Source organism: Haliotis cracherodii, unplaced genomic scaffold (assembly GCF_022045235.1).
Source record: "Haliotis cracherodii isolate W230 unplaced genomic scaffold, xgHalCrac1.p SCAF_15, whole genome shotgun sequence".
In the NCBI taxonomy this organism is placed as follows: Eukaryota; Metazoa; Mollusca; class Gastropoda; order Lepetellida; family Haliotidae; genus Haliotis; species Haliotis cracherodii.
The window spans coordinates 25,557,460-25,580,409 of record NW_027266270.1 but is presented as its reverse complement, the minus strand read 5'-3'; the positions used below and the strand labels follow the sequence as shown (position 1 = coordinate 25,580,409).

General features: G+C 38.6%; 1 protein-coding gene and 2 pseudogenes across 1 annotated transcript in view; 2 read left to right on the top strand and 1 right to left on the bottom strand.

The window, feature by feature from the left end:
- The window catches only part of LOC139462417 (uncharacterized), a 49,952-nt gene that overhangs the window by 5,684 nt on the left and 21,318 nt on the right, over window positions 1-22,950 (top strand). Inside the window, exon 2 of the mRNA XM_071244118.1 lies at window positions 14,577-14,644. Coding sequence (XP_071100219.1) covers window positions 14,578-14,644 — 67 coding nt within the window. The 5' untranslated portion in view covers window position 14,577. The remainder of the gene's footprint in view (window positions 1-14,576; window positions 14,645-22,950) is intronic.
- Window positions 7,415-9,552, top strand: LOC139462415 (uncharacterized; annotated as a pseudogene).
- LOC139462593 (uncharacterized) lies at window positions 10,216-12,241 on the bottom strand (annotated as a pseudogene).

The window sequence follows — 22,950 nt, the reverse complement described above, 5'->3', positions numbered from 1 at the left end:
TCAGTTTCGAACAATGACTGACAATGTAAACACAACCGAGTGTCGGGAGACGTTTATTGAAAACCATACGGGAACAAGATCACCATTGACCGTCAAACTTCGTATCAACTTGAATGACAAACCATGGATACAATAAATGGCTCCATATCAAGATATAAGTCAATAAATTTTCTGTAGTTTTATCCTAAAAAATCGAATCGATCATGTTTGGCGTCTGCATGAATCACAGTGGGCGGAGCTTATTTACGTTAGCGCTATAAATAGCAAAGCACATGGTCAGATGTACATGTGACACATTCAATGCATTTGTGGTCAAAGGGAATTGTGTTGCATATTTTTACGGCAGAACAGCAGCAGAACATCAATTTCGGTTAATGTAACCGTAACGATACTTAAATACGAAATTGACGACGCGATTCTTTCAGTTCAATCCGAAAATTACAGATACTTGTTTAGTTTTGGTCATTTGCATTCAACAGTTAAATTTGTGCCACACAATAATCAGTTTATATTCATAAAACTTAAATTATTACACAGATTTTCAACTAGTGTTTAGGAAGGGGCCTAATTTGAAGCACCAGAAGTTCCGCCAATATTTCTCAGCTTGACTACAATAGATGAATGTCACGTGTATCAACATAACAATGCACATAAGCAACTGGTAAATAAGTAACGAAATATACTTGATGTTTTGACCTACAGAAGGCGTATCCAGATAATATTGTACTTACGATAAACGAAAACTCCAATAAATATATTCCAAGACAACTTTAATTATGAATTTCCTTTTCTTTCACAGAATTTTCACACACAAAACTGAGTTTGATCATTAGATCCACACTTGTCCCATGTATGTTTGTTCGGGGTATTTGGATACACTTCGCGCACAAGTTTTGAAATACAATCTGGGATCCTTTTCCTGTTTTGTCCACACAAATCCTTCATCTGCTGCAACGTTTAATTACGTTTCTTTAAGTCCAAGTATATACGATGTCTCCAAACACTTCGTTTATTTAGCTCAGTCCAGAAGCAATGTGTTCAAATCCACGAATTTCTGCAACATGGTGGCCGCACCATTCCCCAACTGCGATTGCCTGTGCCGTGTCACGCATGGTTGACAAAAGAAGTGTGAACATACATATTCGGCTTCATCTGGTTCCACAATGAAATCTAGCTGTCACATTGATTCACTAATCCCAAGAATCGGCACTGAATTTATCAAAGTTTCTGTTGCACTTGCAAGGGCGGGAAGAGAGGCGCCATCTTGTCGATTCGAGTTGTGAATCGGAATGATGTCATCTTGAATTGGAACTTTCTCCACGATAAAGTCACCAATGTCATAATCGAAATGACCAAAGGCTCCCTGATTATCCCGAACAAATCTCCGTCAAATTAGGCTTCACATGAAAATGTTTTGTTGCTCATATTGAAGACAAGCGAAATTGCAAAGTTCTTGACAGTTGTAAGCAGCAACTCTATGCGCTCATGGGGCGTGGTTGCTAGGAGATCGCGTGGTCAGAAAGGGGAAAACAATTTTTTTTAGAAAGTAATAAAAGAAATACGCAGTGCAATCCAAAAGTACCATGTACAGGATAGTTTTTAATAATAATATTCACGAAAAAAAATCTTTTCTAAAAATGCAAATTAATTTATTAATTTATCCAAAGGTCGTAACCCTGAACACGTGGTGGGTATTTGGAAGGATTTTTTGCGATGAGGCCGTGTGTATTACATTGTTGAATTCAACTGCCCAGGAATATTGTTGAGGCATTGACATTTTGACAGATGTTCGTCATGAAGGGAGAGAAAAATGTATCTGAGAGAAACATTGTTGCTTTGAGCTTCGAGACAAAACATGTGTTAATGCCGAAGTAGCCAGCGACCTGAATGTAAGCTTGATGAAAATAATGTTAAAACCCATTTTCACATGACAGAATTAATGTGAACTAATATTCATGAACATCGTTTCGAAGTCTGTGAGGCTGTCCGTATTTTATTATTTATATCTCCATTCCGACGTGAAATAGTATGTCTTCGTGTCTCAATTTTGCTGCCGCTGTGGAAAATTGCGCACCGATCTAATAAAAGAAATACTACTATATTTACCATTGCACCGTCATAAAAGAACCAGGTCAACTTTATCTTTGTTCCGTTGTTTATTAAAAATTCGTTTCCGAAGCAAAGCGAATCGATCTACATCATAAATTAATTCATAGACTAGATTCTAGTACCAAGTGTTAAACACTTTTTTTAAATGTCGCAAAATAACTTACACAATTATTGAAAGACATTTTTTGATAAGTAATATATTTTATTTCGTCCGCCCGCTCTCTGGTTAGTTGAGGCTTGAGGGGAGAAACACATACAAAAAATATGGATGGCCTTATGCAAATGACACTTGGCATGCCAATCAACAGGGATGTGGGTCACTGGGACCCGCCAAGTTTCACGGATCGAGTTACTTCAGCATAAGGGCTTCATCGGACAAGTGTGACTTTGCCAAAATACATTGCTAGATCTACTTGGCAATGAAAAAATGTCACGGAAACGACAAAAAACTACTTTGAAAATATTTTTGACCATTATCAGGGTTTTCTACACGATCGTTGTCATCCAGATTCCAGATGAGGCAAGACGAACACAACGAAGAAAAACATTGTTGAAATCACCGATTGCCGTATATATTGTGAGAAATGCTATTCATAAACTGCAGATATACCGTACATCACAGGATAACGATTGGTGCCCCAACACATATTATGTTTCTTGTTCATTTACACTGCTCATATGCTTCACGACAAACGTATTTCGTTCTCGTCCAGAGATCTAGAAATATAATTTGTGTGTTGGACTGTGTTGGATAAATCGTGGACATTCCACTGTATCATTTTATGAAGATGTGAAGACGACATGGCAGGTAGGTTTTGAAACCAAAGACGGACGCGTTTGTTGAAAAGTCTTGGAATCGTTTGGTAGATATTTATATTACCATTAAAACTTACGTCCTTGTTGTCAAACGACCCACGTGAGTGGGTGTTTACATGACGTCACCCGTTTACGCATTAAAGGGCAAGTTCACAAGGAAATGAACCTTTTTTTCTTGTACTTTTTCCACATTAAAAGTGTTAACATAGAAGTGTCATAGACAAAAATATAAAAACATCATATTTAATTAACATATTTTTTGCACTAAAACGATTTATATTTTTCACATTTACCAAGTGTTCTATTTCCATAACAAAAACACCATGGCTTATGTCCCTTGCAATATGACGTCATTGGTGCCAATTGATAAACATTATGACGTCATCATGCTTTGTTAGAGCCGCTTCACGTGGTGTAGGTACAGTTTTGTGATTCTAGCATCTCAGATGCCAGCCAGAATTGTGTTATGCTGAGTCACCATTGCGCCGGAGTGTGTCGTAGACCATGTTGTTTTACCGCAAACTGGTCCTTGATATCTTTTGCGTTGAGAATAGACAGGGACCCAGTTGAATTGGCACCAATGACGTCATAATCTAAGGGGGATAACTCAGGCCTATTTCGCTCGTGAAACGAAGGCCTCATAACGGCATATCACTTTCACACTATTGTGAGCTTCCTACTTTCACTGTGAAAAAAAATGAGTGTATATTTTCAAACACAGATACTAACTAATTCTAAAATTGCGTTTTGTTTAGAAAAAGAAAAAAGTAATTTTTGCGTGTACACTTCCCCTTTAACCAATGAAATGTATGTGTTATCATGACGTCATATTGACCTGTCAGATCACTTGTATAAGCTCCGCCCACTAGAGTGCGGTAGTAACTACCGCACTCTAGTGGGCGGAGCTTATACAAGTGATCTGACAGGTCAATATGACGTCATCATAAACACATACATTTCATTGGTTAATGCGTAAACGGGTGACGTCATGTAAACACCCACCCACGTGGGTCGTTTGACAACAAGGACGTAAGTTTTAATGGTAATATAAATATCTACCAAACGATTCCAAGACTTTTCAACAAACGCGTACGTCTTTGGTTTCAAAACCTACCTGCCATGTCGTCTTCACATCTTCATAAAATGATACAGTGGAATATCCACGATTTATCCAACACAGTCCAACACACAAATTATATTTCTATAGATCTCTGGACGAGAACGAAATACGTTTGTCGTGATGCATATGAGCAGTGTAAATGAACAAGAAACATAATATGTGTTGGGGCACCAATCGTTATCCTGTGATGTACGGTATATCTGCAGTTTATAAATAGCATTTCTCACAATATATACGGCAATCGGTGATTTCAACAATGTTTTTCTTCGTTGTGTTCATCTTGCCTCATCTGGAATCTGGATGACAACGATCGTGTAGAAAACCCTGGTAATGGTCAAACATATTTTCAAGTGATAAAAGTAGTTTTTTGTCGTTTCCGTGACATTCTTTCATTGCCAAGTAGATCTAGCAATGTATTTTGGCAAAGTCACACTTGTCCGATGAAGCCCTTATGCTGAAGTAACTCGATCCGTGAAACTTGGCGGGTCCCAGTGACCCACATCCCTGTTGATTGGCATGCCAAGTGTCATTTGCATAAGGCCATCCATATTGTTTGTATGTGTTTCTCTCCTCAAGCCTAAACTAACCAGAGAGCGGGCGGACGAAATAAAATATATTACTTATAAAAAAATCTCTTTCAATAATTGTGTAAGTTATTTTATGACATTTAAAAAAAGTGTTTAACACTTGGTACTAGAATCTAGTCTATGAATTAAGTTATGATGTAGATCGATTCGCTTTGCTTCGGAAACGAATTTTTAATAAACAACGGAACAAAGATAAAGTTGACCTGGTTCTTTTATGACGGTGCAATGGTAAATCTAGTAGTATTTCTTTTATTAGATCGGTGCGCAATTTTCCACAGCGTCAGCAAAATTGAGACACGAAGACATATTATTTCACGTCGGAATGGAGATATAAATAATAAAATACGGACAGCCTCACAGACTTCGAAACGATGTTCAGATAAATATTAGTTCACATTAATTCTGTCATGTGAAAATGGGTTTTAACATTATTTTCATCAAGCTTACATTCAGGTCGCTGGCTACTTCGGCATTAACACATGTTTTGTCTCGAAGCTCAAAGCAACAATGTTTCTCTCAGATACATTTTTCTCTCCATTCATGACGAACATCTGTCAAAATTTCAATGCCTCAACAATCTTCCTGGGCAGTTGAATTCAACAATGTAATACACACGGCCTCATTCACGGCGTCATCGCAAAAAATTCCTTCCAAATACCCACCACGTGTTCAGGGTTACGACCTTTGGATAAATTACTAAATTAATTTGCATTTTTAGAAAAGATTTTTTTTCGTGAATATTATTATTAAAAACTATCCTGTACATGGTACTTTTGGATTGCACTGCGTATTTCTTTTATTACTTTCTAAAAAAAATTGTTTTCCCCTTTCTGACCACGCGATCTCCTAGCAACCACGCCCCATGAGCGCATCGAGTTGCTGCTTACAACTGTCAAGAACTTTGCAATTTCGCTTGTCTTCAATATGAGCAACAAAACATTTTCATGTGAAGCCTAATTTGACGAATATTTGTTCGAGATATTCAGGGAGCCTTTGGTCATTTCGATTATGACATTGGTGACTTTATCGTGGAGAAAGTTCCAATTCAAGATGACATCATTCCGATTCACAACTCGAATCGACAAGATGGCGCCTCTCTTCCCGCCCTTGCAAGTGCAACAGAAACTTTGATAAATTCAGTGCCGATTCTTGGGATTAGTGAATCAATGTGACAGCTAGATTTCATTGTGGAACCAGATGAAGCCGAATATGTATGTTCACACTTCTTTTGTCAACCATGCGTGACACAGCACAGGCAATCACAGTTGGGGAATGGTGCGGCCACCATGTTGCAGAAATTCGTGGATTTGAACACATTGCTTCTGGACTGAGCTAAATAAACGAAGTGTTTGGAGACATCGTAGATACTTGGACTTGAAGAAACGTAATTAAACGTTGCAGCAGATGAAGGATTTGTGTGGACAAAACGGGAAAGGGATCCCAGATTGTATTTCATAACTTGTGCGCGAAATGTATCCAAATACCCCGAACAAACATATACATGGGACAAGTGTGGATCTAATGATCAAACTCAGTTTTGTGTGTGAAAATTCTGTGAAAGAAAAGGAAATTCATAATTAAAGTTGTCTTGGAATATAATTATGTATTGGAGTTTTCGTTTATCGTAAGTACAATATTATCTAGATACGCCTTCTGTAGGTAAAAAAATCAAGTATATTTCGTTACTTATTTACCAGTTGCTTATGTGCATTGTTATGTTGATACACGTGACATATTCATCTATTGTAGTCAAGCTGAGAAATATTGGCGGAACTTCTGGTGCTTCAAATTAGGCCCCTTCCTAAACACTAGTTGAAAATCTGTGTAATAATTTAAGTTTTATGAATATAAACTAATTATTGTGTGGCACAAATCTAACTGTTGAATGCAAATGACCAAAACTAAACAAATATCTGTAATTTTCGGATTGAACTGAAAGAATCGCGTCGTCAATTTCGTATTTAAGTATCGTTACGGTTACATTAACCGAAATTGATGTTCTGCTGCTGTTCTGCCGTAAAAATATGCAACACAATTCCCTTTGACCACAAATGCATTGAATGTGTCACATGTACATCTGACCATGTGCTTTGCTATTTATAGCGCTAACGTAAATAAGCTCCGCCCACTGTGATCGATGCAGACGCCAAACACGATCGATTCGATTTTTTAGGATAAAACTACAGAAAATTTATTGACTGATATCTTAATATGGAGCCATTTATTGTATCCATGGTTTGTCATTCAAGTTGATACGAAGTTTGACGGTCAATGGTGATCTGGTTCCCGTATGGTTTTCAAAAAACCTCTCCCGACACTCGGTTGTGTTTACATTGTCAGTCATTGTTCGAAACTGAAACACCGCCACCTTGCGGGCTATTTATAGTCAGGGTGGGGCTTTAACTCAGGCCTGTTTAGCTCGAAAAACGAAGGCCTCATAACGGCATGACATTTTCACACTTATTGTGAGCTCGCTACATTGACTGTGATGAAAATGAGTGTATATTTTCAAACACTGATACTAACTAATACTAAAATTCCGTTTTGTTTAAAATAAGAAAGAAAATGATTTTTGCGTGTACACTTCCCCTTTAATAAAAATATAACGTGGCGAATTTCCTTCAGGTATAGAGGGTTTTCAGAGTTATCCCGTCATGCCGTGCGCGCCGCCATGTTGGTTGTATTCGCGTCCCTAACAACAATATAGCGTCATTAGCAGCACACTCGCTCTGCAATCGTTGGCGTCTATCTGCTCCTATTTGTCATCTCGCAATCGTCTGTAATGGATAACTACGCTAATTTATTGGACAAAGTATCTCGTATAAGATATCACGAGAAGACTGGGGTGATCGACAAAGAAGATCCGTACAGGATTCCGAAATCGAAATGGAGTGACGACCACAAGCATTTGCCGGCAACTAACTACATCGATATCGTCAACTATCTGGTATTCAGCCCCAGTCCTTTTTGTAGTTTATCAGACATCAGAAACTACAGGAGCTTGGAAGCATATGATAGATTTGTATGTGGTTGGGTACGAGATATTGTCTCGTATGTGCATTTGTCCGTCGAAGATGGAAAGGCCATTCACGTTGTGAAGTCAAAAGTAAGTAAACAACAGCTTACCTACATCCTATACAACTGCTACTGTACAAGAGCCAAGCCAATACATAAATGTGTGTTTACGTAGTGATAACATTCGGATGGGTTACGTGGATATTATAAAGCGGTTAGACAAATTAAATAACAGCTGGAGATAATATTTCAGACAGAATCCAAAATGTCTTCAGCAAGTCATTGAAATTATACACATGCAAATTACCTTCACAATCCTTTCATGAAACGTCTAAATGCTCAGTCCATTATTATGAAGTATTAGAATTGAGAATACTATCATTTTCATTCACTTTTTAAATGTAAATTTTATATCTGAAATAAAATTAACTCCTCCACTGTATGTTTACAGGTAATGCATTCCCAGCGCTTGAATGAAGCTCCATTGCACCCCTGGTTCATCACTGATGATACGGGCAAAGTTTTGTCAGCCCACTGCGATTGTATGGCAGGTTTGGGAGAATCGTGCACACATGTTGCAAGTGTGATGTTTGCTGTTGAAGCTGTTGTTAGACTAAGGGAAAGTACCACCGTAACACAGGAACCAGCCTACTGGAAACTTCCAGCTTTGATGAAAAAGGTTGAATATGCATCTTTAAGAGACATTGATTTTACCTCTTCAAAGACATTGAAGAAGAAACTTGACTTATTAATTGATGATTCATCTGCTACATGTTCAAGTTCATCGAGTGCTAAACTTACCCATAAGTTAGGACCTGCATCTACACAGAATTTTGACACCTTTCTTCATACTATTAATGCAGACAGACCATCTTGTCTAGCAGTTCATAGTGATTATAGTGATCAATATGTACCTGTACCACTACAACCACAATTTCCACAAGTGATTCCTGAGCTGTTTGATGAAAGTCTGGTTGGCATCCCATATGATGAAGTTTTAGAACACTGTCAGAATGTTTTAGAGGAGGTTACAGCAGTTGAAGCAGCAACAAAGAACCAAGCAGGTTCCCCACTTTGGTTTCAGTTCAGGGCTGGACGTATAACGGCATCAAAGATGAAAAGCGCAAGTCGTACATCATTGTTGGACCCTTCTAGGAGTTTACTTCGCCATATCTGTTACCCGACTGAGGTCAAGTTTTCTAATCCAGCTACAAGATGGGGATACAGCAAGGGATGCCTATGAGAAATTATCTTGTGAGCATCACCATAACTTCAGTGTTGAGGAATGTGGTTTATTCCTTAGCTGTGAGTATCCACATCTTGGTGCAACTCCTGATGGTATTGTTGACTGTAGCTGTTGTGGAAGGGGCTGCCTTGAGATTAAATGTCCTTACTGTGCAAAGGATGACTTAATTGATAACAATATAGTATACTTAGAGGAAGTTAATGGGTCACTGCAACTGAAAAGGGACAGTCAGTACTATTACCAGGTGCAAACACAACTATTTGTAACAAATCATGATTATTGTGACTTTGTTGTTTGGACAAATGATGATATTTTTATGGAGAGAATCACACCTTGTGTGGCCTTCTGGCAACCAGTAGCTGATCAGGCGATGCAGTTCTTCACATCTGTTATTCTACCAGAGATTGTTGCACGACACTTCTTGAACACCACATGTGAAAGGGTTGCTCCAGAAAGTGTTGGGGAAGAACTGTTTTGTACATGCAGGACACCAGAAGATGGAAGCAAGTATGTTGGCTGCGATGGGAAAGAATGTACAGTGAGATGGTTTCACTTCAAGTGTGTTGGTCTTGTACGAAAACCAAAAGGAAAATGGTTTTGTAAAGATTGTTCTTCAAATAAAAAAAGGAACGAAGCGCAAACACAATAGTGAAGAGTGATGTGTGATTTCAGTAACTTTACCTGATCCTTTTAACTTTTCAGTGTGACTCAGTCCTCACTGTTCTGTAACTGAGCTGGCAAACCATGTCTTAATGAAACTTGTTCTCAAAAGGATATTCATGCGTTATAATGTTGCGCATACAAAATGTACAAATTAAAACTAAAAAAATACTGACCATTTCTCATGTTCAGAATTAGATTTATTCCTACATTTGACAGATTGTACATTGGATCAGTAATTCAAAGTCATATGTATGAAATATTTGCTGTTGAACTGCCAAGTAGGTCAAAGACATACTAACACTTGTTCAAGATAATTTTGCTGCAAAATCACCAAGTTAAAAGAAATATCAGTAATCACATTTCAATGTGAGGTTATTTCATTAACAATTAGTTTTATCTGATGTAACTGCATGACCTGTTTGAATGATAATACATCCATGATGAAATTATCAATTCATATTGTTGAAACATTTTTTCAAGTGAACCACAGTGGTGCTTGGCACAGAATGAACATGGGCTAATCTGAATCAGATGTATTGCCTATGCAATACAATGGGATTTTAGGTAACATTAAACATGTCTAGGTGGTTTTATTCCTGAATCATAATAATTATGAAATCATTAAACACACTTGACATTTTGTTTTTGTATTTAATCTTTTACAAGTCTAAGTAATAAACTTTCACTGGAATGGAACAACTGATGGACACATGTTGGTAAGTGCCTCTGTCTGCTAATACTATATCCCCATGTAAAAGATGGTTGGTGAAATCACTATTACTTGTCAAATACTTATCACTAACACGACCTCCCCATCCCTCAGAAATGTAACTTACAGAACCTTGGGGGAGTGATGCCAATAAGATACTTTACAGTATTATGATGCTTGTACGTTGACCAAGTCTGGGTTCGAGCTGTCAAATTGGATGGCCTATCAATAAAAACCTCAAAACAATCTATTATAACAGACACTCTGCGTCCAAAATACCTTCTGAATATCATTGGCATTGTTTTCCATAAATTTTCTCTATCAGGCCAAAATACAAGTCGTTTCAAATTAATGTACAAGACATCCATCACCTGATTAAATGTCCTGGAAATAGTAGCTTTACTGACACCAAACCTATAACTTAGGTCAAGAGTGGGTAAATTCAATCGGAGTCTCATTAGTGTAATAATAAGCTTTTGAAATTTTGTCAGTGATGAATGTGAAGGTTGACTTATTCCTTATGATACTAGATTGAACAATGCAAGTAGTGATACAAAGGATGGTAGACCAGTATAATATCGTACTTTATCATCATCACCATCAAAATCTTCAGTATTATTTGCTTTCATTTTATGCATTTCATTTTATTTTATTCTTGAGTAGAAGATTCTCGTGTTTTAAAGATTCATTTTCTGATTTAAGAATGTCAATTTTAATCTTGCAACTTTTAAGTTCCTCTTCAGGTGTAATGTCCTGATCCACTGGTTCAGCATGTTCGGCATCCGGTTCTGCCTCACTTTGTTGCTCTTCTTCATCAAATCACAGGTCACGGAGTCGTGTCGCCTCCTTGCGTCCCTAAATAACAAAGAGCTGTAATTTTTAGTAAAATACATGTATTTTAATTACACTGAGATAACATGTACACTTAAAGCATGACATTGATGTTTTCATATTTTTATCCCAAACAGTGTTCAAAATTAAACATGAAACTTAAGAAGTCCTGGCAATAAACCTAATGTAACCAAATGAAGATAGAGGGGGTACGTTTCATACCTATGCTTTATAGCAACAATAAATTAACCTTGCAACCCTTACTTTTTTTCCCATGTGTGTGTGCCATATTTCTACCACTAGACAAACCACAATCAGCCTAATTAACATACATAGTTAAGTTTACCTGTAGACGGAAGAAACGATAACCCATGTCGCCTTTGTCGCCCTTGTCATAGCCAAGTTTCACACTAGGTATCCAACCTAGATGGGTGTCCTGATACAGGGCTGATGGAGAACCTGGAGAAGATTATTTATTTATTAACATTAACCATGACGTATTTACAATCACAACAACACAATTAATTGTATGGAGGCATATGCAGTTCAGACATGCTCCACATTGTTTACAGTTATCAGTGACAACATTTAGCCCTGATGGCCTGGTTGAAATAATGACCACTGATCACCGAGGATAGTTATATTGTCACCTTAAAAATGCGACTGCAAAGACAATTTAAAAAAACTTATTAATGTCGTACCACAAAAAAATACATTCGCTACAGCAACGCTAGACATGGTTTTATGAAGACAGGGAAAGGCCTGGTAGATCTAGTACGTACTATCTACCTTCTGATCTAGGCCTAGTACTAGGGCCTATCTACCTTCTATCCGTTTCAAATATTGAAAGCATACTCGGTTTCGAAGGACGGCGGAACATAATTTCGCACTACGAAAAACCTACCTGTCATACACATTTCAAACTTACCGCCGACAAAATGATCGCTGCACACGCGCATGTATCGGGTGTCCTTGAATGCGAGATCTTCCCTGTTGACAGCTGCCAACCACAAACGGCGCCGCTTCTGACTGAGATCCCTCGTTTTCTCATCACTGTTATTGATTACAGCAGGGAATCTGAAAAAACTCTTCTTGTCTCTGTTTGCACGATTGCTGCAATTTATAACCGCACACGAAACAGGCATATCGGCAGGTTGAAAAAAATTCTCCGGCGTGTTTACGTTTCGCGCTTGTTTAGGTTGACAACCAACATGGCGACCGCGCACTGCATCATGGGAACTGAAACCCCTCTATACATTTACTTTAACTTAACCCTCTTGGTGCCACGGGACCATAAGTTAAGGTTCCCACTAAGTATCCTGTCCAAGTTAAGGTTGTCCAAAGGTAGTCTAAAGGTAGTTTTATGCAACGGGCGAAACTTTTTGATAAGGTTACCTTAAGATTAACCTTAGTAACTAAGTTCAACCTTAGTAAAGGTTGTTTTGTACAACGGCACCCTGGACTTGAAAAGTATGGTCTTAACCTCCGCCCCTGTTGGGGCCGAGAGTTTTACGATACAAAGTGAAGCCGAATTATCGCGCACGCTCCTACCTAGAGTTCGATGCGGCCGGCAGCCAGCTAGCAAAGTATGTCTGCCACAGGCCAGGTCCATGTGACGATTCGTCACATCTTTCACAGTCCATTCAAGATATTGCATATGATTTTCATCCGTTTCATACTTGATAAGTTTACACATTTTCATAAACAAATGTCAAAGAGTGGTTATGATTCATTAAAAAAGTATCCAAATACGTGAAAATGTACTTGTTTTTGCGTAGTTATCCTTTGTTTACATTGGTTGTTCGACTCCACGTGCTATCATCGAAGCCCCAAGGAGAGCTGGTGATACGGTCACTTTGATTTATAAATATATTGTCATGCAACTCACTGTCGCAGTTGCAGTAGCATATCTATAAAATTATGCAAAACAATATGTCAAGCGCCCCAAAATACTTGCATTAGTCCGCTCTTTACTGAACACGTGATATGCAAATTAGCTTGTGGCAGTGGAGTTTTGCAGAGTCACCACTGCGCCGGAGGGTGTGCTAGCTTCGAAAGAAAGGCAAGGTCACCACCGGAATAAGAAAAGACAACCGAGATCTTCTCGTAACGTTATACTCTAGAGATAGGAAATGTTATTGTTCACATTTGGGATATTTTGTACCACATTATCAGAAGTCAGGCACACTTCTACGGAGTTTTCGAATGATTTATATATCGCAATTGTTCACTTTGAGTGATCTGGTCGTGCAGTCGTGAACAAACAACCCCTGAAACAGTGCCACAAAATACGCTTTGAAGGGGACACTGATGCCACAACCGAGGAGACACAACCTTACAACCGAAGTAAGACAAGACATCTGTCCAGACAGTTTAAAATGACTTCATATTTCACCACGCTTATCCTTTTACGTTATATCAAATTGAAAGTTGCGAAAGTGATCGGTAGTCGTAAATTGTAAATGGATATGCATTATATATAGCTCGATTATATGTCTGTAGAAGCTCCATGCATAACTTTATAGAATGCAAACCGAATTTGATGCGGGTGACTTTCATGTTTGGTTTAATATAGCGTTTGTAAGTATCTTTCGCTCTCTTTAAATAGCTTCTGTTCTGCAGTATTTGGGTCCCCACTTCGGAAGGAACGTTTTTACGTGTTTACGGAATTTGTCGAATGAAAAACGTTCCACGCATGCGCAGTTCGTTATTTACGGTCGAAGCGATACAGGTCTGAGGTGGTAAGATACTAAATCCGCACAACACACGTGTCTTGACATCGTTTGTTTTCTGTGTTTGTTTTCTGTGTTTGTTTTCTGTGTTTGTTTGTTGGCAAATTGTTGCACTCAGCAATATTCCACCTATATTACGGCGGTCTGTAAAATAATCGCGTCTGGACCAGAAAATCCAGTGACTGACATCATGAGCATCGTTCCACGATCGTTTTGATTTGTTAAACGTAAGTATATATTATTTGACGTGACGTGGTAACCGGCCTATGGTGTCTGGGGACCCGATGCTTCGTGTTGAAAGAGTTAAAAGCAAGTTTCTGGTAGAAAAAGTGCATCATAAATGATGGTGTCATTTTCCAATAATACTGCCAGGGAGGCCAGTGTACAGGCCTTGTCAGTGTCAGGGACTGCAGGGTTTCAAGGGACATAACTCTGGGGCAGCTAAGGATGAAAGAGTTAACGCTGACAACCGCCTTGGATGTTTTGTGACTGATTATATGTTTGTCACATTTCGGAATATTTAATGAGACGTATACATTTCTGAAAAGATGTTGGCAATTATACTGGTAACAACGGCATACATACAGTGCTTAATTGAATGAATATACTGGTTATGTCAAAGTAAATGTGAATAATGAATGTGTTTATGTGAGTGGCGACAGGCGCCGTGCTGTATTTGTCTTCGGTTTGAGAAAGTTATATGTGGATGAAAAATGGTTTAATAACTAAATATTTGTTTTAATTCTAGTATGCGGTGTTTGGTGATTCTCTGTGTTTTGGTGGTGGCAGTACATGGACAAAAGATTTCGAAGGAAAGTAAGTATTTCGATGTCTGTTTGTTTGTTTGTTATTTAACGCAACAGTATTCCAGCTATATGACAATCCAGTGGTTGACATCATGATCATCGATCTACGCAATTGGGATACGATGACATGCTGCTGTTGAAATGATGCCTGACCTGACCTTTGAGTTCTATTTATAGAATACAATGCATTACTATTTTCCTTCTCTCTTCTCTTCCCCCAGCATATACCGTATTCGACGTAATAAGCGCCCACGGCGACATTTGCTAAGATATTGGCTAGTGAACAATCCCAATTAGCACCCCTTCCTATTGATCAATGTACACAAGACCTATTTATTCGCGTATAATACACACTCGTGTGTGTTATATGCACCCTTAATTATGGGCATTTAATTCTGGAAAAATATATCTGTCGTACATAAAAAATTCAGGCTGTCAGCATAAACCACGAAATTTATCTTTCAACTCGTTTTTTTCACCAAAATAACATTCTAATAAGAACCCCCTATTTCTAATTTTGAGAGCGCTTTGGGCGCTTTTTAAGTCGAATACGCTACTATAGTCGAAGCCTAGTCAGACTCAGTACGTCCGTTCGTCCGTTCGTCCGTAAACTCGAAAAAACGTTCAGCAGATGGTGGTTGGGGTGGTGAAGTGGACTTTTCGCCCAAACCTGGTTGCCGTTGTACAAAGTGAGTGATTGAGTTGGGTTCAACGCCGCTTTTAACAGTATTCCAGTTATATCATGGCATGTCAGCTTAATGTGGGAGGAAAGCCCTGAGTGATGCAGGCCCTTAAGTCTCTTAGTTTGGTTATTTACTCTGCTGAGTTTCTGACACTGCTCTAGACTCAAAATCATTAAAAAGATACTTGACGAAAAGTGTAACTCGACTCACAATAGTAAATACGTATTTGACCTAAACTTGACACTGGAATGTTGGTTATCCACAGATTACTAGAAAAACAGAGCATGGAAAACCGTAGTAAATAAGTTTAGCTCTATACAACCAGAGTAGTGAACGCCGCGTTGTACAGTATTCCAGTTATATCATGTCAGCTCGGAGGAAAGCCCGAAGTGATGCAGGTCTCAGACGTTTACCATTTCGGTGAAACCCACGAGCACGGGTATGGTGCTGACAAACCTAGAAACATAATCGGGGCAAACCGGGATTCGAACCCACAATCATAGGTTTCTGGCGTGCCCAAGGGAAGCAAATCCCATACCTTAACATAGACCTACGACAGTCGTAGCGCAAAGGTTGTTTTGTACAACGGCACCCAGGTTATGTATTAACCCAGGGCTGAAGTGGTGCCCTGTGCTTTGGGGAATTTTTCAAAATTTTTAATTTTGCCAGTAGTAGGGGGTGGGGGGATTAACCAAGGGCTGAGATGAAGGTAATGCCTGTAGCTGTTTTCATCATTTTATTTTTCCCTATTTCAAATTTTGACAAGTTAGACTTAGTTGAAATGGAGAAGAACTGAAGAATATATTCAACATTTTTCATCCATTTCTGTTTTCACCTATTTAGGAATTCTTTTCTGTTTTCATGGCAACACATTTGACTTTGACTCTGTTCATAGTGGTGTGTTTGTCTTGACCATATCTAAAAAAACCTAACTTCTCTTTCTTGAAACTGTGCACACACGAAGACCAGGTTGTCAACTGATGCCCTTTCCTATTAAGATATTTTTAGAATAATATTTTGTCCGTTTCCATGGCATCAAGTTTGAAAAAGACTCTGTTCGTAGTGGTGTGTTTGTCAGGACCATATCCTTTAAACTCATAGGTATTCTTTCATGAAAGTTTGCACACACATAGGGTCCAGGGTGTCCACTCGTACCCTTTGCTATTTATGGAGTTTTAGAATTTATTTATTTTTGATGATGACTCTTGCTTAGTTAATTTTTAAATGAATTCATGATGCATATCAAATGAAAGCTCTCTTAATTGTAATATGTTTACTCCTGTAGCCTGACACGTCAATTATTCACACCGTGCAAAAGTCAACGTTTCCCACACAGCGATATGCTACAGGCCTGTCCCTGACCCTCTCGACAGACAGACCCGCTTCACGGAAATGGGTCGACGTTTCATCGCAGCGAAGTGCTATGGGAAATAGGTCTGTCATTCGCCTCTTAGCTGCTGCCAGCCCGGGAAGATCCGGGTAGAACAGGTCTTCAGCAACCCATGCTTGTCGTAAGAGGCAACTAACGGGATCGGGTGGTCAGGCTTGCTAACTTGGTTGATGCATGTCATCGTATCCCAATGCATTGCTCATGATGTCAATGACTGGATTGTCTGGTTCAGACTCGATTACTTATAGATCGCCGTCATATAGCTGGAATGTTGCTGAGTGTTGATATAATATCCCTAGTCTGTGTATTTGTTTAGTAACTACTAGGGCTTTAACGATATCATCGATGCTAGGGTACAGACGATGCTTGACTTGGGGAATCGTGATTCCCTCTACATAGGACAGAAACTGATAGAGATACCTACCGTAATAGTCAGTTGGCCACCAGCGGAAAAGAGGCTTAGTTTAGATTTTCGTTCCCACATTTTCCTGTATACCTTAAACCTTTTCTATTGCATAAAGGAGGTATCTGTACACAATTTTCATTGGGTAGTAAGCTTGCAAGTGTGTGCAGGAATTTTCAGGGGGTCAAAATTGCATAAATTGAAGGAAAAATGCATAATTTGGCAAAATTGGCTGTAACATTTTTATTAAGTCATTAAACTATCCAAATTATGTCTTTGATTACAGGTAATATGTTCCGTTATCTGAATTTGGCACACATTTTGTTTCAGTTTACTGTTATTCTAATTCTCAGTGGAAACATTGGTAAAAATCTTGGGTTTTTTTACTTCATTTTCAAATTTTTTGAGTAGGTAAAACACTAATTCCATTGAATTGTGACAATACAAACCACTACAACTGGGTATTAAAATCTGCCTTAAAGGGCAAGTTCACATGGAAATGAACCTTTTTTTCTTGTACTTTTTCCACATTAAAAGTGTTAACATAGAAGTGTCATAGACAAAAATATAAAAACATCATATTTAATTCACATATTTTTTGCACTAAAACAATTTATATTTTTCACATTTACCAAGTGTTCTATTTCCATAACAAAAACACCATGGCTTATGTCCCTTGCAATATGACGTCATTGGTGCCAATTGATAAACATTATGACGTCATCATGCTTTGTTAGAGCCGCTTCACGTGGTGTAGGTACAGTTTTGTGATTCTAGCATCTCAGATGCCATCCAGAATTGTGTTATGCTGAGTCACCACTGCGCCGGAGTGTGTCGTAGACCATGTTGTTTTACCGCAAACTGGTCCTTGATATCTTTTGCGTTGAGAATAGACAGGGACCCAGTTGAATTGGCACCAATTACGTCATAATCTAAGGGGGATAACTCAGGCCTATTTCGCTCGTAAAACGAAGGCCTCATAACGGCATATCACTTTCACACTATTGTGAGCTTCCTACTTTCACTGTGAAAAAAATGAGTGTATATTTTCAAACACAGATACTAACTAATTCTAAAATTGCGTTTTGTTTAGAAAAAGAAAAAAAGTGATTTTTGCGTGTACACTTCCCCTTTAACCAATGAAATGTATGTGTTATCATGACGTCATATTGACCTGTCAGATCACTTGTATAAGCTCCGCCCACTAGAGTGCGGTAGTTACTACCGCAGATGGGGCTTTAACTCAGGCCTGTTTAGCTCGAATTTCAAGATGGCCGCCATTTTGACCTGTTTTGTATAGGATAGTACAATAGTTAAAGCCCCATCTGCGGTAGTAACTACCGCACTCTAGTGGGCGGAGCTTATACAAGTGATCTGACAGGTCAATATGACGTCATGATAATACATACATTTCATTGGTTATGGCGTAAACGGGTGACGTCATGTAAACACCCACCCACATGGGCCGTTTGACATCACGGACGTAAGTTTTAATGGTAATATAAATATCTACCAAACGATTCCAAGACTTTTCAACAAACGCGTACATCTTTGGTTTCAAATCCTACCTGCATGTCGTCATCACACCTTCATAAAATGATACCGTGGAATTTCCACGAATTATCCAACACAGTCCAACACAAATTATAGTTCTAGATGTATGGACGAGAACGAAATACGTTTGTCGTGATGCAAATGAGCAGTGTAAGTGAACAAGAAACATAATATGTGTTGGGGCACCAATCGTTATCCTGTGGTGTACGGTATATCTGCAGTTTATAAATAGCATTTCTCACAATATATACGGCAATCGGTGATTTCAACAATGTTTTTCTTCGTTGTGTTCGTCTTGCCTCATCTGGAATCTGGATGACAACGATAGTGTAAAAAACCCTGGTAATGGTCAAAAATATTTTCAACTGATCAAAGTAGTTTCTTGTCGTTTTTTCATTACCCAGTAGCAATGTATTTTGGCAAAGTCTCACTTGTCCGATGAAGCTCCTCATGCCGAAGTAACTCGATCCGTGAAACTTGGCGGGTCCCAGTGACCCACATCCCTGTTGATTGGCATGCCAAGTGTCATTTGCATAAGGCCATCCATATTTTTTGTATGTGTTTCTCCCCTCAAGCCTCAACTAACCAGAGAGTGGGCGGACGAAATAAAATATATTACTTATCAAAAAATGTCTTTCAATAATTGTGTAAGTTATTTTGCGACATTTTAAAAAAAGAGGTTTAACACTTGGTACTAGAATCTAGTCTATGAATTAATTTATGATGTAGATCGATTCGCTTTAAATTGTTTCGGAAACGAATATTTGATAAACAACGGTACAAAGATAAAGTAGACCTGTTTCTTTTATGTCGGTGCAATGGTAGATCTAGTAGTATTTCTTTTATTAGATCGGTGCGCAATTTTCCACAGCGGCAGCAAAATTGAGACACGAAGACGTTATATATTAATTCACGTCGGAATGATGATAAAAATATTAAAATACGGACAGCCTCACAGACTTCGAAACGATGTTCAGATAAATATTTGTTCACATTAATTCTGTCATGTGCGTAAAAATGGGTTTCAACATTATTTTCATCAAGCTTACATTCAGGTCGCTGCATGGCTACTTCGGCATTAACACATGTTTTGTCTCGAAGCTCAAAGCAACAATGTTTCTCTCATGAACATTTTTCTTTCCATTCATGACGAACATCTGTCATAATGTCAATGCCTCAACAATTTTCTTGGGCAGTTGAATTCAACAATGTAATACACACGGTCTCATTCTCGGCGTCATCGCAAAGATTCCTTCCAAATACCCATCACGTGATCAGGGTTACGAGCGCATCGAGTTGCTGCCTACAACTGACAAGAACTTTGCAATTTCGCTTGTCTTCAATATGAGCAACAAAACATTTTCTTGTGAAGCCTAATTTGACGAAGAGTTGTTCGACATAATCAGGTAGCCTTTGGTCATTTCGATTATGACATTGGTGACTTTATCGTGGAGAAAGTTCCAATTCAAGATGACATCATTCCGATTCACAACTCGAATCGACAAGATGGCGCCTTTCTTCCCGCCCTTGCAAGTGCAACAGAAACTTGGATAAATTCAGTGCCGATTCTTGGGATTAGTGAATCAGTGTCACAGCTAGATTTCATTGTGGAACCAGATGAAGCCGAATTTGTATGTTCACACTTCTTTTGTCAACCATGCGTGACACGGCACAGGCAATCGCAGTTAGGGAATGGTGCGGCCACCATGTTGCAGAAATTCGTCGATTCGAACACATTGCTTCTGGACTGAGCTTATACACGAAGTGTTTGGAGAGATCGTAGATACTTGGACTTGAAGAACCGTAATTAAACGTTGCAGCAGATGAAGGATTTGTGTGGACAAAACGGGAAAGGGATCCCAGATTGTATTTTAAAACTTGTGCGCGAAGTGTATCCAAATACCCCGAACAAAAAATACATGGGACAAGTGTGGATCTAATGATCAAACTCAGTTTTGTGTGTGAAAATTCTGTGAAAGAAAAGGAATTTCATAATTAAAGTTGTCTTGGAATATGTGTATTGGAGTTTTCGTTTATCGTAAGTACAATATTATCTGGATACGCCTTTTGTAGGTCAAAACATCTAGTATATTTCGTTACTTATATTTACCAGTTCCTTATGTGCATTGTTATGTTGATACACGTGACATATTCATCTAATGTAGTCAAGCAGAGAAATATTGGCGCAACTTCTGGTGCTTCAAATTAGGCCCCTTCCTAAACACTAGTTGAAAAATCTCTGTAATAATTTACGTTTTATGAATATAAACTGATTATTGTGTGGCACAAATCTAACTGTTGAATGTTAATGACCAAAACTAAACAAATATCTGAAATTTTCGGATTGAACTGATAGAATCGCGTCGTCAGTTTCGTATTTAAGTATCGTTACTGTTACATTAACCGAAACTGATGTTCTGCTGCTGTTCTGCCGTAAAAATATACAACACAATACACTTTGACCACAAATGCATTGAATGTGTCACATGTATACATGACCATGTGCTTTGCTATTTATAGCGCTAACGTAAATAAGCTCCGCCCACTGTGATTGATGCAGACGCCAAACACGATCGATTCGATTTTTTATGATAAAACTACAGAAAATTTATTGACTTATGTCTTGATATGGAGCCATTTATTGTATCCATGGTTTGTCATTCAAGTTGATACGAAGTTTGACGGTCATAATCATAATCTGGGATTCGATCCAAGATCGAAGGTTTCGACCCCAGATGGAAGCATTCTGCCACAACCAAGGGTCGTAACTCCTAACAGCAACTTCGATAAGTGTTTCTTGGTTGGGTTAGACCGCCCCCGTGGTCTAGTGGTAGAGCGTCCGCCCGGAGAGTGGAAGGTCCGGGGTTCGATCCCCGACCGTGTCATACCAAAAGACGTTAAAAGATAATACTTGTTGTTACCCTGTCTGGCGCTCGGCATTAAAGCCCCACCCTGATTATAAATAGCCCGCAAGGTGGCGGTGTTTCAGTTTCGAACAATGACTGACAATGTAAACACAACCGAGTGTCGGGAGAAGTTTTTTTTAAACCATACGGGAACCAGATCACCATTGACCGTCAAACTTCGTATCAACTTGAATGACAAACCATGGATACAATAAATGGCTCCATATCAAGATATAAGTCAATAAAGTTTCTGTAGTTTTATCATAAAAAATCGAATCGATCGTGTTTGGCGTCTGCATCAATCACAGTGGGCGGAGCTTATTTACGTTAGCGCTATAAATAGCAAAGCACATGGTCAGATGTACATGTGACACATTCAATGCATTTATGGTCAAAGGGAATTGTGTTGCATATTTTTACGGCAGAACAGCAGCAGAACATCAATTTCGGTTAATGTAACCGTAACGATACTTAAATACGAAATTGACGACGCGATTCTTTCAGTTCAATCCGAAAATTACAGATATTTGTTTAGTTTTGGTCATTTGCATTCAACAGTTAGATTTGTGCCACACAATAATCAGTTTATATTCATAAAACTTAAATTATTACACAGATTTTCAACTAGTGTTTAGGAAGGGGCCTAATTTGAAGCACCAGAAGTTCCGCCAATATTTCTCAGCTTGACTACAATAGATGAATATGTCACGTGTATCAACATAACAATGCACATAAGCAACTGGTAAATAAGTAACGAAATATACTTGATGTTTTGACCTATAGAAACCGTATCCAGATAATATTGTACTTACGATAAACGAAAACTCCAATACATATATTCCAAGACAACTTTAATTATGAATTTCCTTTTCTTTCACAGAATTTTCACACACAAAACTTGAGTTTGATCATTAGATCCACACTTGTCCCATGTATGTTTGTTCGGGGTATTTGGATACATTTCGCGCACAAGTTTTGAAATACAATATGGGATCCCTTTCCCGTTTTGTCCACACAAATCCTTCATCTGCTGCAACGTTTAATTACGTTTCTTCAAGTGCAAGTATCTACGATGTCTCCATACACTTCGTTTATTTAGCTCAGTCCAGAAGCAATGTGTTCAAATCGACGAATTTCTGCAACATGGTGGCCGCACCATTCCCCAACTGCGATTGCCTGTGCCGTGTCACGCATGGTTGACAAAAGAAGTGTGAACATACATATTCGGCTTCATCTGGTTCCACAATGAAATCTAGCTGTCACATTGATTCACTAATCCCAAGAATCGGCACTGAATTTATCAAAGTTTCTGTTGCACTTGCAAGGGCGGGAAGAGAGGCGCCATCTTGTCGATTCGAGTTGTGAATCGGAATGATGTCA